This window comes from Phyllobates terribilis, unplaced genomic scaffold (assembly GCF_046119375.1).
Source record: "Phyllobates terribilis strain yellow unplaced genomic scaffold, ASM4611937v1 Scaffold_5__5_contigs__length_657084704, whole genome shotgun sequence".
Taxonomy (NCBI): Eukaryota; Metazoa; Chordata; class Amphibia; order Anura; family Dendrobatidae; genus Phyllobates; species Phyllobates terribilis.
The window spans coordinates 96,184,569-96,202,818 of NW_027362765.1; the positions used below are offsets into that span (position 1 = coordinate 96,184,569).

General features: G+C 42.8%; 1 protein-coding gene across 1 annotated transcript in view; it reads right to left on the reverse strand.

Annotated features, from left to right (window-relative positions):
* The window catches only part of FSCN2 (fascin actin-bundling protein 2, retinal), a 37,662-nt gene that overhangs the window by 15,268 nt on the left and 4,144 nt on the right, over positions 1-18,250 (reverse strand). The window contains exons 2-3 of the mRNA XM_073682565.1: positions 2,093-2,249; positions 1,531-1,652 (exon numbers count right to left, since the gene is read on the reverse strand). Coding sequence (XP_073538666.1) covers positions 1,531-1,652; positions 2,093-2,249 — 279 coding nt within the window. The remainder of the gene's footprint in view (positions 1-1,530; positions 1,653-2,092; positions 2,250-18,250) is intronic.

Below are 18,250 nucleotides of genomic sequence, written 5' to 3' on the forward strand. Positions count from 1 at the left end.
GGAATGATGCAACAAGTTTTTCACACCTGGATTTTGGGATCCTCCGCCATTCTTCCTTGCAGATCCTCTCCAGTTCCGTCAGGTTGGATGGTGAACGTTGGTGGACAGCCATTTTCAGGTCTCTCCAGAGATGCTCAATTGGGTTTAGGTCAGGGCTCTGGCTGGGCCATTCAAGAATGGTCACAGAGTTGTTCTGAAGTCACTCCTTTGTTATTTTAGCTGTGTGCTAAGGGTCATTGTCTTGTTGGAAGGTAAACCTTTGGCCAAGTCTGAGGTCCAGAACACTCTTGAAGAGGTTTTCATCCAGGATATCTCTGTACTTGGCTGCATTCATGTTTCCTTCAATTGCAACCAATCGTCCTGTCCCTGCAGCTGAAAAACTCCCCCATAGCATGATGCTGCCACCACCATGTTTCACTGTTGGGATTGTATTGGGCAGGTGATGAGCAGTGCCTAGTTTTCTCCACACATACCGCTTAGAATTATCACCAAAAAGTTCTATCTTCGTCTCATCAGAAAAGAGAATCTTATTTCTCATAGTTTGGAAGTCCTTCATGTGTTTTTGAGCAAACTCTATGCGGGCTTTCATTTGTCTTGCACTGAGGAGAGGCTTCCATCGGGCCACTCTGCCATAACGGCCCGACTGGTGGAGGGCTGCAGTGATAGTTGACTTTGTGGAACTTTCTCCCATCTCCCTACTGCATCTCTGGAGCTCAGCCTCAGTGATCTTGGGGTTCTTCTTTACCTCTCTCACCAAGGCTCTTCTCCCACGATTGTTCAGATTGGCTGGACAGCCAGGTCTAGGAAGACTTCTTTAAGGATTATGGAGGCCACTGTGCTCTTAGGAACCTTGAGTAATGCAGAAATTCTTTTGTAACCTTGGCCAGATCTGTGCTTTGCCACAATTCTGTCTCTGAGCTCCTTGGGCAGTTCCTTTGAGCTCATGATTCTCATCTGGTCTGAAATGCACTGTGAGCTGTGAGGTCTTATATAGACCGGTGTGTGCCTTTCCAAATCAAATCCTATCCGTTTAAATAAACACAGCTGGACTCCAATGAAGGAGTAGAACCATCTCAAGGAGGATCACAAGGAAATGGACAGCATGTGACTTAAATATGAGTGTCTGAGTAAAGGGTCTGAGTACTTATGACCTTGTGATATTTCTGTTTTTCTTTTTTAATAAATTTGCAAAAATTTCTACATTTCTGTTTTTTTCTGTCAAGATGGGGTGCAGAGTGTACATTAATGAGAAAAAAATGAACTTTTTAGAATTTACCAAATGGCTGCAATGAAACAAAGAGTGAAAAATTTAAAGGGGTCCGAATACTTTCTGTACCCACTGTATACCTATGAGGCTGTCAAGTTCATGTCAGTGGACCCACAACCTGTCTGTGAATCAAGGTCCATACTTGAACTGTGACCCACAGATGTGTGAATGGGGGGAAAAAAAAACGACCCTGTCCTGGTCGCATCACCTGTTCCTAGTATCATACTGACAGCGATAAACGGACATGTTTTCCATGCACTCACCAACTGAGTCGCACACAGCTGCTAGCTGCCCGTTCTTCTTGGTACAGATGTACTTCCCATTACTGGCCCTCAGCGCCACTCTCCGGCCTCTCCATTCAATATCAAACATTGTGTTGGCAGCTCTGTGAGTGACACAAGAAGAAATCCAAATCATAAGCTATTGCCCTGTTGCCTTTATTACACTCCAGATTTGCATTTAGAAATCTGCTGGTTGCTATTGATATCAGTCAATGGGTTTGTTGACAGACGCAACTCTACTACAGTGTCACTCCTGTCTACAGCTTGTATGTGATGTTGCAGTTCTGTCCCATTCACTTTCATGTAGTTGAACTGCAATATCAGACATAAACCATGGACAGGTGTGGCGCTGTTTCTAAAAGAAAGCAGACATGTTTTTCTAATCTTGGGCCCAGGGGACTCCAGTTTAACATTGCTTCAAGTATACTTCTTTGGATATATGGAAAAACGTAAAAATTTGGTTTTGGCAAAGATCTTTACGCAAACTGAGTTTGCGCTTTCATTCAGTACGTTCTTCCAAGTTCATCAGAAAGGCAGTACTTACGTTTCAGTGGCCGTAGACTGGATCCCACCGTGGCTCACAAGGGTCCAATACCTGCCAGAATTAGTATGGAAACTACACTTTTTTGTTTCCTTATTGATCTGCATTTGGAAGGTTTCATAGTCCGTCTCCTCATCTTGGTTGGCAGAGACATTTATACCTGGAGATAAGAAATAATAGATTAATTTAGAAGACGTTATTAAAGGGGTCTCTTGAAATACACAATTACAGTACAGGTAACAATAATACATTTTCCTCCAACTTTTCAGGCATGTCATTAAAGAGAAAAATTGGACTACTTTCTTAGAAAAACAGCATTAGGCTGTGTGCCCACTATGCGTTTTTTAAGCGTTTCCGCAGCTGCAATTCCGCTGCAGAAATGCTTAAAAAACGCTTGGTAGAAGGCCTGCCATGTTCCCCAATGATAATCCACATGTGCTGTGCACATGCTGCGGACATTTCCGCTGCGGATTATCATTGCGGAAAAAAACGCAGCACTACCAATTATTTTGCGGAAGCGCTGCGTTTTCGCCACCATTGACTTTCATTGGAACGCATGGAATCCGCATCACTACATCTGTACATGCGGAATCCATGCGTTTCAATGTGCGGATGGTACCCGGGTTTGGAGAAGAGGAGACTTTCCTCCAGACCCGGGTACCATAGTACCTGTAAAAAAAAAGAATAAAATTAAAAATAAATATTATACTTACCTTCTGATGTCCCCCAGTGTCCTTGTCTCGGCTTGCTGGCAGCTCGCGGTAGACTAAAGGACCTGCCATGATGTAATTTAGTCATGTGACGGGTCACGCGACCGCTGATGTCGGCAGGTCCTTTAGTCTACCGCGAGCTGCCGGCAAACCAAGACAAGGACACTGGGGGCCATCAGAAGGTAAGTATAATATTTATTTTTAATTTTTTACCATTCTTTCGGTCACACTATATAAATCCATGCCGTTTGCATGGATTTATATAGTGTGACCAAGTTGTCAAGCACTTTCCAAGTGATGCTAAAAGCGCTTGATAACCCGCATGCAGAAATGCAAGTGAAGAACGCTTCACTTCCGCTTGTCCCTGGCAGGAAAACGCATGTACAATCCGCATGTACAATCCGCATGCGTTTTTTCTGCCAGGGAGATGCAGAAACGCTCAGGAAAAATCCGGAGCATTTCTGCATCGTGGGCACATAGCCTAACTCCTGTCTTCTGGGGATCTTGTATCGTAGCTCGGCTTTGTTTGTGTGAATGGGGCTGGGCTGCGATATCAAGTACTTTTTGTGGTCAGGATTGGTCCTGTTTTTTTTTTTTTTTAAAAAAAAAGCAGTCATGTTTTATTAATCTTTGAGAACCCCTTTAAGATGCTGTTTGGATTGTATACTAATCCAATAGTAATGTCCTGCTGCAGAATACATTTGGAGCCAATCAGACACCTCCATGATGGTATTTCATGATAGGTAAGTACAGTGCCTTGTGAAAGTATTTGCCCCCCTTGAACTTTTCTACCTTTTGCCACATTTCTGGCTTCAAACATAAAAATATAAAATTCGAATCAACAACAAGTGGGACACAATCGTGAAGTGGAACGAAATTTATTGGATATTTTAAACTTTTTTAAAAAAATTAAAAACTGAAAAGTGGGGGGGTGCAATTTTATTCGGCCCCTTTACTTTCAGAGCAGCAAACTCCCTCCAGAAGTTCAGTGAGGATCTCTGAATGATCCAATGTTGTCCTAAATGACTGGTAATGATAAGTAGAATCCACCTGGGTGTAATCAAGTCTCCGTATAAATGCACCTGCTCTGTGATAGTCTCAGGGTTCTGTTTCCAGTGCAGAGAGCATCATGAAGACCAAGGAACACACCAGGCAGGTCCGAGATACTGTTGTGGCGAAGTTTAAAGCCGGATTTGGATACAAAAAGATTTCCCAAGTTTTAAACATCTCAAGGAGCACTGTGCAAGCGATCATATTGAAATGGAAGGAGTATCAGACCACTGCAAATCTACCAAGACCCGGCCGTCCCTCTAAACTTTCATCTCGAACAAGGAGAAGACTGATCAGAGATGCAGCCAAAAGGTCCATGATCACTCTGGATGAACTGCAGAGATCTACAGCTGAGACGGGAGAGTCTGTCCATAGGATAACAATCAGTCGTACATTGCACAAATCTGGCCTTTATGGAAGAGTGGCAAGAAGAAAGCCATTTCTCAAAGATATCCATAAAAAGTCTTGTTTGAAGTTTGCCACAAGCCACCTGGGAGACACACCAAACATGTGGAATAAGGTGCTCTGGTCAGATAAATCCAAAATCAAACTTTTTGGCCACAATGCAAAACGATATGGTTGGCGTAAAAGCAACACAGCTCATCACCCTTAAAACACCATCCCCACTGTCAAACATGGTGGTGGCAGCATCATGGTTTGGGCCTGCTTTTCTTCAGCAGGGACAGGGAAGATGGTTAAAATTGATGGGAAGATGGATGGAGCCAAATACAGGACCATTCTGGAAGAAAACCTGTTGGAGTCTGCAATAGACCTGAGACTGGGATGGAGATTTATCTTCCAACAAGACAATGATCCCAAACATAAAGCAAAATCTACAATGGAATGGTTCAAAAATAAACGTATCCAGGTGTTAGAATGGCCAAGTCAAAGTCCAGACCTGAATCCAATCGAGAATCTGTGAGAGCTGAAAACTGCTGTTCACAAACGCCCTCCATCCAACCTCACTGAGCTCGAGCTGTTTTGCAAGGAAGAATGGGCAAAAATTTCAGCCTCTCAATAGAGACATACCCCAAGCGACTTGCAGCTGTAATCGCAACAAAAGGTGGCGCTACAAAGTATTAACTCAAGAGGGCCGAATAATATTGCAAGCCCCACTTTTCAGTTTTTATTTTTTTTTAAAAGTTTAAAATATCCAATAAATTTCGTTCCACTTCACAATTGTGTCCCACTTGTTGTTGATTCTACCCAAAAAAATTAGAATTTTATATCTTTATGTTTGAAGCCAGAAATGTGGCAAAAGGTAGAAACATTCAAGGGGGCCAAATACTTTCACAAGGCACTGTATCTGCCTGTATTTCTCAGCATTAAGGACACCATTAATTAACCACGCGCCCACTCTTTCCCCAGCCTGAGCTTCTTACTGGAGGATGACTCATTATTGTTCACTTCATCCATATCAGAACACTCACTGCTTCTCATTTCCCTTTGCCCAGGAGTAAACGCTTTATCCTCATCATCAGACTCCTCTTCCACCTGGCACTCCATCTCCTCAACATGAAGCACTGGATGAGGTCAATTGCTCCCATCTTTTGGGAAATCACTCAAAGGGTCACCAAAGATAGTATCAAGAGCTTCACTCGAATCATCCCGAGAGGAGCTATGAGACTCTATTCTAGCTTCACAACTGCTCCCCTTTATTTTTTGTAAAAAAAAAAAAAAACACAGCAAAAAAGGGCAGCAGTGTTTACCTGCCCAAATCTTCAGAACTAAATGCACTACCAGGGTGCAGCAAACCCACATAAAGATGGCGGCTACACAGGTGAAAAATACTGATGAGGTGTGGCTTTGCTTTTTGTGTTTAGCGTAGGGACTCGTAAACATTAGGACCCTTGACGCGGGTTACGAGCTTGCGTATTTTGGCCAAAATATCAACTAATACCTCATATTTTATATATATATATGCATTTTTGCATTTTTTTTATTCCAGGGTGCAGCCAGGCCCATCAGTGCTGGCATTGTAAACTGGGGTGTCTGTTCCCATGGGTGCACTTGGATAGTACCGGGCAGCCTGCCTAATCTAATAGTATGGGCGTCATTAATAGGCTGTAAGCCGGATACTGTGCACTACCCAAGTGTGAACAGCACCCTATACAAGCCTTTTTGTGTGCAATTCAAATACTAAGCAGTCACCTCCTCCATGAAATGGTAGGTTGTGAGTGATTGTCTCATCAGTATTATTCACCTGTGTAGCCACCATCTTTATGTGGGTTTGCTGCACCCTGGCAATGCATTTAGCTCTGAAGATTTGGTCAGGTAAACACTGCTGCCCTTTTTTTCTGTGATTTTTTTTAATTTTGGGGGAATTTTAATTCTTCTTAGTATGGCTTGCTTTTTGTGCCTTTCTCTTTTGTTCCTTTTTCTCCACCTGTTTCCACTCATCCAAATGGGAACTTTTTTCCATGTATATCAACACTACCAGTAGAATTATCCACATTCATGTCCCTGGGGAATATTTTTCCACCTTCATGTGGACTCATTTCTTTTGAAAAATGGCTTTCAAGCCCATATACAGTATATCTATAGGTTTTTTTTATTTTTATTTTACTAAAGTAGCTCTTGGACCATCCATGAATCTGGATGAAAACTCATAAAGCATACCTTCTCCACTTCATTGTGGCAGATACACAATCCATCCCTCCACTTTTCTATCTCTAATTTAGGAAGGAGGCTCCATTTCACTTCACAAAAAGGCTAAAAAGCTCCACTGCATTCATAAAATTGTACTATTAACTGAGTAAAGTTGAATCTCTTTTGAGATGGTCATCCAAAATGGTCTGGTCTTCTAAAGGGGTGGTCTTCACGAAACAACAAAACTCAATGTAAAGGGGAAATGAAAAATCTGCAGACAAGAATTGTGGGTTAGATAAAGGTGCAGGCTTCTCAAAGAGGTCATCTTTTGGAAAACGTTTGCTATGGTAGGTCTCATCCCGTTTGCCCGGTAGTTTTGGTATGACCTTAATTTTTAGGGAAAGCGTGTGGCCACTTCTCAACCAAGAAAAGAGACTGGACTTGTTCTTCCAATCGGTGATGGTGTCAATAGTAGGATCCCACCAGTAAAGCCCCCAATACACATTATATTGATGTGCTTTGCCGACAGCTATCCCTCCCACCTCCCCCTACATTGGAGTGCGCCAAACACTTATGTGTTCTCTATGAGATTCCTCTGGCAGCGGCTTATCTCCCAGAGAACAAAAGGATTAACAGTTGGAAATCCAACATAGATGATCCTTCTCTCCCTTGACATCATCTGTTAAGGGAGAGTTTGGAGGCTGTTGGACAATTTCTATGATCTCTGTTGCTCCAATGTGAACGGGGCCTTAAGACATGAATTAATGGAATGACGATCTTATTAATTTAATAAACAGGAAGAATTCAGCACTGTGATGTCTGGTGTATATGAAACGCAAAGTCAACAAGATGATGGTCATAGTATACCCAAACAGAAGGTCAAGTGCATCATTTAAGGAAATTATGTATTTTGATGCCCAAGGGTTCTTGATGTAAGTTCAAATGACCGGGACAATACATCTCATGGTGTTACATAGTGGGTACTGGTGTGGCATTCCAGGACTTAATGTTTTACACTGCCAAATACTCTGCTCATAGGGCATTAGTTTTTGAGCTGTGTGTTCAGAGCCTCATTGAGGCTGCTTATGGCCTCCGTCGGGGGCCTCTTTGTCTACTCTCCCATGTACGTTATTATCATTCAAGCACCACTTAGGCAGCTCTTCACGGGCATAGATAATTAAAGTGGGATTGACGAAAGGAGAGCACAGGGATCAGAGGCCACCCGAGAGCTGTCTACCAGTATTCTACCTCCTCCTTGTGCCTGGTCTTCCATCCCTGTGTGAGGTGCTGAATGACTGCATTGTTATCACATGGAAACCATGTGGTTGCAGAGGGACGTCTGCAATTTAGTGCTATTGAGGACAAATTGCAATTTTCCTGAAGAACTTTACAAGGACTGAGCCGAGTTAACACATTGCGAGTTTGCAGCCTCTATCTCTTGCATTTTTTTGTAATGGGCCTCTCCCTAAATGTATGTACAGAATACAATGCTTATATGTGATACCACATAAGGTTCTCATGTCTCAGTTTTCCCCAGATAGCTCCTTTTTGTTTGGAATGCCATTCCTTATGTTGAAATACTATTTTTTTTTAATACATTTCTTTCAAACATATGTTTCATGTTAAATAAAGGATTTACTGTATTTAGTACCTAGGGGAAACAAGTACTAGCTTTTCTAGGTCGAAAACTGGAATGAAAACCCAGCTTTTGGTGGACTCTGTCCACTCATCTCAATCACTCATGGCTGAGATCAGTGAAGTTCCTATTTCTGTCTTGACATTCCCTGAAATAGCATCTGGTCAACACCATAGCCTACGACTATGTTAAGATGGCAATGCCAGTACTTCCATAGGGCCAAACTAACCGGATAAGTACCAAAGAGTTTTCTTTTAACATACATGAGGGAAGTATTCATCGGCATATCTTTCATTCCTGAAGCATGGAAAAGCATGTTTCAGTATGATGCTATTTACAATGGCATGGAGTGTGTTCTTTTTTTTCCTGGGAGCCATTGAGCAATGTACTCCAGAGCCTATATAGTGGCATATGTTGGAAGTATACATTGAAAAATACTCCCCACTTAGACTGACAGAAGGTTGGAACACAGAGTGAATAGTCTTTTTTAAAAAAAATACCTACAGACTCCAGCAATGTCTTTGAGGCTTTCATGTAGTCTACGTAGGCTGTCCGTATTTTAGAAATGGACTAAGGCTTGACAATCCCCTACAGTTTCAAAGATGGCACATGTGCCAAGAGGATGATGAGAAAATACCCCTTCCCTTTGGAATGTAAAGTAGGTTAGAACTTTAAAGGTTGGAGGTTGCCAGATACTTGGGTTTTCAGTTCATGGTGGAGTTGTCTAAGCCTAAAAGTTCATTTCAGAGCAATCTCATTTAAAAATATTGAGAACAGAATGGCACAACTATTGTCATGGCCTAGTCTGTTTGTATCTTCTAAACTCTGTCTCTACTTGTGACCCCGTATTGTCAAGTTTTCGCTCCCTCTGTACCGGACTAAGTTGTTATTCTCTTCAGGCAGGAGTTATCAGATGAACTGCCTTTAATCCTTCTCGTGCCATGCCATGCTTAGTAGCCTTCACAAATTGCTTCCTTGAGGTTTAGCTCATCACTGGCTCGTTGGCACTTTTCTGCCACCTCCTTTTGCCCAATCCGGTAAGTCTTCAAATTCCCTCCCTAAACAATTGGCACTAATTGAGCCTGTTAATCTGATTGCGGCTCTTTCCATCTGGCTAGCTGTTCCAGCTCTCACGACCCTCACCCTCTTTTAATCTTGGATGTTAGCCTTCGTTCTGCATAATCAGCTTTGTACGGGCTCAGCAGATTTCTCAAAATGCATGTATGTGCCCCTCCTTAGCCGAAGCAAATATCTCAATGTAGACATTAGTCGTCTTAAAGCACGTTGCCAACCACAGAGAATATAAAACAACATAAATAGACAGTTGCATTGCCCGAAGTGCTGTGAATCATCAGTATAATTTCATAAGAGTGGGAAAGCCATAACTCTTGGCTCAGTACACATTACTGTTAGGAAATTTCCTATAGGAGTCAGTTCTGCCTCAGGTAAGTAACTTTCCATGACTTGCCTGGCACAGACTAGTAATTGAAATCATGAGAAAAGAGAAAATTATTGATAACCATACAGAGACATAACAGAAATATTCCTTAAAGAAACGCCATATTTCCTAAGTGTCGAGATGAGCGAATTGATTTGCAGGACCCTGGTCCAGCGGCCGCATCATTAGTCCGTGACCTCCAGACAGGAGCCCTTCTAAGCTTCTCCTACCTGTTGGCATACTCGACCACCGCTTCTGCTAGGTAGGCCCAACGTCACCTTTTCAGCGTGATGGACACATCGGTCCTACGAATCAATTCCACCAGGTAAGAGAAGACACGCAGGGTTTCCATCAAGTGGCCATGGGCCACAAACGTGACCTCTGGACAGAAGCCCTGATAACCTCCAACCTGCCAGCATCCTCGGCAACCTCTTTCGATTTGTAGGTCCGGCACAAAATCATCATTGCAGCAGTACACACACATAATGTTGTCCCAGTCCTACAAATCAAAAGAGGTGCTCTTGATTCCGTCAAGTAGGAGGCTTGCAGGGCTCCTGTCTGGATGCCATAGACTACAAACGTGTCCTGCAAATTAATTTGTTTCGCTCTAGTCTTTATAAGTCACACTCCTGTTAGCCAAGGGTGAGAGCTACGTCCAGCATATCTCTCACTACCACATCAACCAGGGCAGTGGTTTGAAGCTTCTGAGCCCCAATGCAAATTCCTGAAACCATCCGATGCAAGTTAAAGAGCTTTTACCCTCTTTGGTGGCAGAGGTGCCACCAAGTTTCCTTAGGCACTCTGGCATGGATGTAATAGGTAGGTGTGCACCCACTCCAGTTATATCACTGACGTCACCCATTGTAGACCACAGATGGTGTTGATGGCCACTTGTCACACTAAGTATCATATTTGTGGCTCCATTTGGGTGAGGGTTTTCCTCAAAAATAGCCCTTTTGAATAGTATATTACTCTTCAATTGATATATAAAATCACATGATTTGGCAATGGTAAGGGTGGAAGTATATGTGATCAGTGTAACCCTTTACCTGATCTTGAAACATCTCAATATTTGGGTAGTTTATTATGGTTATTGTTTTTTTCTGCAGTTTTGGCAATTTATTAACACCTCACTATTATGGTAGGGTAACATAAATTACTCTGGTTCAGTTGTATTTTTTTTAATGGGTGCTTGACATAGTTCTTCTGTCTCATTCAAACCTCAGGCTATTGATCCGTCCTTCTTCCATGCTTTACACTGCAGTTTTCTTTGTTCAAATTGGCTGCTGTGTAGGAGCACAAGCCCAACATGAGTTCGCATAGTTTATTTTCGTTCCAGAAAGAATATCAACTCCAAGCAACTAAACCACAAGTGAGACGATCAAGTAGCTGGCTAGGGGGATCTCTTCGGTGGATCTTGAAGGACAGACAATAACTGAATGCTAAAATTGACCATGTTACATGAGGAAAGTGTCTGAGTATTTGCCTGACCAAATCTATCATCACTGAGAGGCGAAGCCGTACAATATATGAGAGCAGCACTTGAATTATTAATAAACGGAGGAGACGGCCTCTCAGCATTTCCTGAGCCAATACAATGGTCCTTTCTTACACTGATTTTAATGAAAATATCATGTCTGTCCAATTTAGATCCCATTAGATGTTCTGAAGAATAGAAAGAGAATCTCAGCGACGTTGGACAATCCATGTGTAGTATACTGGAACTCAAATTGAAGGGGTTGTACGCAGTTGCCCCACCTTCATTGATTTTCTTGACATTGTACTATACATATAGGTGCTGCAGCTAAGCCTACTTGTTTGGACCCCCATTTATGGTCTATTGTAAAGCATGCCAAACACTGGAAATAGCTGTGGGCTGAACGCCCAGCAAAGTGCCCATATGTTCTGAATGGGGAGAAGGGTGCAAGCCATTGCCACACTCCCCCAATAGCAGATGTTGGGGGGGGGCTCCTCTGTACATATTAGATGGTCAGTTGTGTGGCCAGCTTAAAGCTTTCAATTAGCAGACAGCCATCATCTCCTGACTCCCCATACACACGAGTGCTCGGCTGAGCATTCACATGTTTTCAATGGGGTTAGAGGAGAAAGCTGCTGGCAATGGATTTTCTTCCCTGAAAAAAAGGATCGAGTATTGAAATTCCAGCTGCCTGATCATTCTCTCCACCAACATCATCGGTCTAGGAACAGTCTGGAGAAGAAATGATGCATCAGATGGTTGGGAGGTCCTTCCAAAATTGGCAGAGGATTTTCATCTAACATCTATGAGGGCCTTAAAGGGGTTGTCCAGTTAATGCAAGTCATCATCTATTCACAGGACAGAGTCCACAAAAGAATCCAGTCGGCACTCAAATGTATTGTAGTGCCCATGTCTAAGGATGGCATCCTGCTTTAAATTGCTACACAACTGTGCCGGTCTTCTTACTACTGATTTCTATCCTCACGATAGGTGATAACTTGCTGATTGGTGGGTGTCTCACTGCTGGGACCCGCAACAAATGCAGATCGGGGAACTTTTATCCCTGACAGGGAATTATAAGCCTAATAGGGATTAAATGGAACGCTGGTCGCACATTCACACTGCTGCTCCATTCGTATGGGGGATAAAAGTTCCCCGTTCTGACAATCGCTGCGGGTCCAAATGGTCGTACCTCAACCCGTCAATAAGTTATCACTTATCTTGTGGATAGTTGATAACTTATTTTAACCGTACAACCTGTAGCGCTGGCGTCTCAGCCTCCCGCCCGGCAGAGACGCCAGCCCCCTTACTGTCGTGGCCCCGGCCCACCGTCCTCCGCTCCTCCTCCTGGCTCTCCTTCCCTGCCTCCGATTTAAGGCCGGAGGACATCTGCTATTTAAGGCACCTCCTCCAAAATGGAGGTACCTGTGCAATGTTGTGGTTTGTTTGCATTAAACTGCCTCTCCAGTTCTCAGGTCCCTGTGCTGCCCGCCAGCCTATCAGCCGTGCCCGTCTGCCTGACTGCCAGCCGTGCCTGCCTACCAGCCGTTACCACCTGCCTATCTGCCGGCGCTGCCAGTCCACCCGCCGTGCCAGTCAGCTTTGGCTGTCAGTTCCGTGGGAGTCACCTGCTCTCGCACGAGTTTGGTCCCAGAGTGGCACCTGGTCCACCTTCCCGGACTCTCCTTGGTTAACGGAGTCGACTAAGCCGCCGTGTAGCCAGGGTCGGTCCGGGTTGGCACTTAGATACGCCCCTCTGGTCCCTCTTTATACCACGGCACAGTGGTTCCACCATCTGGACCCGTAACACAACCCCTATATGTCCTAATAATGCTATGTTCACTAGACTTGCAAACTTATATTTTATCTATATTTACCTATATTTCTTAGGATTGTATTCCAGGCTGATTATGTAGGTACATGCCTGCCAGGACTTTTATCCTGAATAATATCACCATAGATCTACATTCTCTTTCTTCCCTTGGTGTGGTGGACAGTGATAGTTTCACTGTGTCTGTGGTCTAAAACTGAGCAACCTCACTTTGACAAAGGTGAAGAAGGAAAAGAGGCCAAAGAGAAGGCTGAAGTAATCGTACGCACTTGTGAACTTGTAATCTGAGAAGGTGACCAGGAGACCAGACTGCAGTTCTGTAAGATATCATATTTGACCTGCACCTCGTTGAATTGACACTGGTAGAATTTGATAAAAAAACCTGCAGAACTTTGGAAAAAAAATGTCCCCCTCAATGATCCCCTCATGTGATAGGAGACAACTGAAATGAAACACTATACAGTATTAAGGGGCATCAAATATATGAAGCAACCTGCAGATTTATAACTTCAGATCCTAAATGGAAAGGGACAATGGACAGCTACTAATTAGAGATGGCTAGTGACTCTCACCACTGGGCACTATTTACCACCTTCTGTAACACTGAAATAAAAACTGTGGTAAAGAGGTCCAACCAGTCCAGCTGATCATGGGAGTCTTGGCCTTTGCTTTTGACCTCCTTAATGGAAATTGCCTAAGGACAGAACCCATTTGGAGATCACTAGTAGGTCATGACTTCCCCACTGTAAATCTCTAGAACCATATAAAACCTTGTGTGGAATTGAATTGAAGGTTTTAATAGAGAGAAAATCCACCAGTCCTGCTGATTGTGGGGGTCTTGGGAGCTGTTTTTTTATCAGTTGCTCTCTTATAACATTTACATCGATGAACATCCATTGATTTAAACAGAAATTTGGACCCTGGGAAATGAGTTGGATGTGGCTCTATAGCTTTTTGAGAGGGTATGAGAGAGATACAACACTTAATCCGGTTGGTGGTTTCACTCAATCACTGACAGCCGTCTACCGTAGAGAGAAGGCTGTCAATCAATGAGTGACTCCACCCTCTGGACTGCGGATGTATTTCTCCAATACTGGGAAGGTTGCAGTAGCCTTAGAAATAAGAGTGTATCTGATATATGGGCAAACTAATTGACATCTATTCACCCCATGGAGAGACAGGGCCCAGCCCTCTTTGCTAGTAGTTTCTAAGAATCTGGATATAGAAACAATTATATCATTCAATAAAAGTTAGAATTGACCGTGAAGGCTGACTCTTCTGTGATGTATATGGGAAACTTTAAGTGAGTGGGTTCCAGCTGTTCAGGACATTACTAGGATGGACCTGACCTGTTGACTTGGTTACTGTAAGTTGCTCTTGACAGGGTATCAGATGTGACCAAACAAGAGTTGTGTTACTTGTGGCCACGGCTCCGAGCTTCATCTTACACATTAGGCTGCAGCTGAAAAGATCACTGTCTAAAGGGCTCATTCGTTGCCTGTAGATGCTCAAATAGCCTTGGACTCCTCGGGAAACTTAAAGGAGTCATCCACTATAAATAAAGCCTAATATATTAAAAGTTTTGTAACTAACTAAAATCAGAGGCGTAGCTATAAGGGGCGCAGAGCTGACACCCTGGTTCTGGTACCTGAAGTGGGTCCAAAAGCCCCAATAAAATAAGTAGCACAGTACATGGGGGCAGAGTTACAGATTTTGGACTGAAGTCCAGAAGATTCAAGATTGGCCTGTGTCTAATTAACTTGTGCTTCAATTTGTCACTGTTTTCAAAATATCTGCATGCGGTCCTACACCTAGAACCCCTTTAAAGAACATTTCACCAGTATGAGCGTTCAGTTCATTAAGCTGTACAATTAATATCCTATTTAGCTGTTTCTAATCCAGTCTAACACAAAAGATAGCCTCTGTCTCTTTTTGGTCATATGGACGCCATAGAGATATAGGCAAAACCTTCCGCAAAGGAAATGTCTGGCTGGACATGATGTTTGCCGTTACGACTTTTTTAAGGGGCAAATATACCTTAAATTAAAAATAATAATAATTGCCTTCTTATGTAGTGCTACATTCACTCCTTTGCCATACCTAAAGGAGTCACACTGGTCATAAACCAGAAGGATCAGGAGGACACCATTTATCATTACAGTGTGACGATACCTTGGTGATGGTCACTTCTATGGCTAGCCTTTGCAAAGCTGCTTCTTTGTCTGCAATCTATGGTGGCCTCCTGGTTTAGCGCTTTTCAATGGGCACTTATTTATTGGTCACAGTTAGAGTAAACTTCTTCAGGCATAATTCAGCCTTATTGCTCTTGCATGATTAAGTCAGAAGTGTGATGAATAAATCTTATATATTCATATTATCTGAGTAACATAACCCGGGTAATATACATTTGTGTCTTGTAATAAGTATCTCGCAAGATGAAAGGCTACTGGGCCTATAAACTGCACAGTCATGATTATCATCGCTTATGATCCTCTAATTATATAATTTCCACAGATTGATGGGAGAAATTAGCAATGAGTAACAGTGTCTAAGAGGCTAAGGACTATGCATAGCGGACCTGATCATATCCCAGGACAATGACTGCTCCTAAGTGTCTAGAATCCATCAATATATTTACATTATGGACTGTCCAGATGAGAGAAGATGGCACCAAGATCAAAATCAAACTCCATTCTGTACCAAAGCCAATGGATGACCTGGCTCTTGGTCACCTGCCGTCCCAACCCTTGTAGAAAAAAAGGGTCCTGGATATGTGGTCACTTTGAAAATAAAGGTTTTCCGTGGGCAGAGTGAGCCGTGTACTGCTTGTGAGATGAAAAAATATTCCAGCATTGTTTCATACAACCGTATACGAAAGCTTGGATGTTTTTAATTTTTCTCATATGACTTCATTATAAATTATTTGGTAATTTTAAGTTCCTTTGGACAAAGGAAACCTTGTACTAGATCACACCCACTATGGGGGGTAGGGATGGGTCAAGCCAAACTTGGTCTATCCCCTACAGCAGTGGTCCCCAACATTTCATACTTAGAGAGCTACGTTCAGCTGTGAAAGAGGGTCGCAAGCCACATCCAGATTCCCTCTCCCTGAAGTAGTGACATCCTGCTCCTGCACCCATCAAAGTAGTGACACTCATAGCCTTCGTCATTGGAATAATGTCAGCCAAAGCTTTCCTGCAGAAGTCACACTGAGGCAGTATACTTACATATAGGAGTTCCCACCTTACACCCTTTTGGAATTCTCACGTCAAGCACTCCCACCACGCTATCACATCAATCTCCTCCAACTGGCAGCATCATCCTACCTCCAGCTTGACATAATTTATCTCTGCACCCCCAAGGCCAGCATATGTGCATTCACATTTGCTCTTCTGTGTGGGGCTACTCACAGAAGTCACCATCTGGAGACCTACTCTTCATAACTGCTTGCTAGACCTGGTGCTATTGCACCAAGCTGACAGAGCGAGCCACATCAGGAGCTCAGGAGCCACATGTTGAGGACCCCTGCTCTGAAGGGTACATAGCGAGGAGATAGGATGCCTCCATGATATGCATGCCCTTGACTTAATGGGTTTTGTATTAGTCTTAGAAACCAGTCAACAATGGAGCCTTCTGAGATTGAAGTTAATAGGCAGTGACATTGACAGTAATCTCGCCTCCGATGCTTGCACTGTGCCAACCAGCACCCTAGTACGTTTCGGTTATTGACCCATAAATGCCAGATAGAACTTTTTGCTAGCCAGAACGAACATACAAATGAAAGGAATAGTCATCCCATAGGTCCATTCATGGTGGCTCCACCATTTATAACACCGATGTCAGTTACCATAGTCTCATAAGGATCAGCCAAGGGACACAATTCAGAAATAATATTACCATAAGTATAAGCCACTGTACCTATGGCACAGCAATAGCACAATTCTTCTTCTCTGCGACTCATGTCAATTTCTCTAACGCCCAGTAATTTCTATAGAGAGTGGCCATGCATGGGACTCTCCTGTTCTCGAGATTAGTGGGGGGTCAAAAATGCTGGACCCCACTTCTTTCTTTGAGTTTAACTAAATCCCTGATTTATTTTCTACTTTCACAAGACTGTAAATTAACTTTTTTTTTTTTTTTTCACACCAGTGGACTCTCAGTAGTGGACTGTGCAAGTCATTCTCTCTCCAGACATCTCTGCTCCCACATGGTCGACAGTGATATGTGAAGCCTGGGGGAAATTACAGTACATGGTGATTATATTGTCTCATTGCCACCCCTGAGCCATGTAAATCACTGCAGTCTGTGCGGACAGCAGGGAATAATCGGTAGCATAGAAATAGTTGGAGATGTATGCCTTCTTACTCCATCACTGGTTTTCTATAGATATACAGTCCATCTAGCATGCTCACGCAGTTATAGCCGTAAGCTGCACACCAGCTAAGAGTGTACTGGCCGAAATGAGATATGAGTAAATCTAATTGAAATATTATTAAATGGCAATTAGTTTTCCAGCTTGAAAGAGGAAAAATCTATATAACATTTGCAGCTACATTGCTCCCACAAGTGCTGTCCGCAGTTTTTGGCTGCCTTTACCACATTGCGCACAAGTTGCGTTGATTTTGCTGCATTTTTCCGAATTTGCAGCAAAAACAATGCATTTTTGCAGAAGCTTCAGAATTGCAGCAAATTGCATTGTTTTTACCATTAAATTTGAAATAGCTGTAAAATCGCTTTGTTTTTACCGCAATCTCACCCGAATCGAGGGAAAAAATAGCTGCAATTTTTGCTGCCATTCTGGTGAAAAATTGCTGCAAAATCTATTTAGTTTTATCACGATCTTTCATTAGTGTCACAAAAGAACAATGCATTTTCACTGCCATATTGGAAAACAGTGTTGAAACTTTGCACCACTGCTGCAACGTGTGAACGCACGCTAATACTGGTCAGATGACCAACTACTGGAGGCTCACATGACCACCTAAGAATTGTTTAAAGCAGATCAGTCACCTGATTTCACATTACAAACTGCATACATTATTGAGTGAAACGCTTAGTCCTGATGAGACTGATGTCCTTGCTTTGAAAATCCATATCAGAATGGCTGTATAATCCGAATATCAAATTTTAAAGTCGATCTAGGCTTTCAGACTTTTGAACAGAATTATATAGCCATTCTGCCATGGATTTTTCAAAGTAAGTACACCAGTCTCATCAGGCCTAAGAGATCTGTTCAATAGTGATACACTTTTTTTTTTGACAGTGAAATCTAGGGACAGTTTTCCACTTTTTACAATACCTTTTTTGGTATCCCCATATAATAGGTTGATCACAGTAAGTCCAGTAATCTTTAGGAGGACCCCGTAACAAGCGTTCAATATCCCTGCAGCACCACCACAGGCGAAATGAAGCATTACATAGTGCCAATTT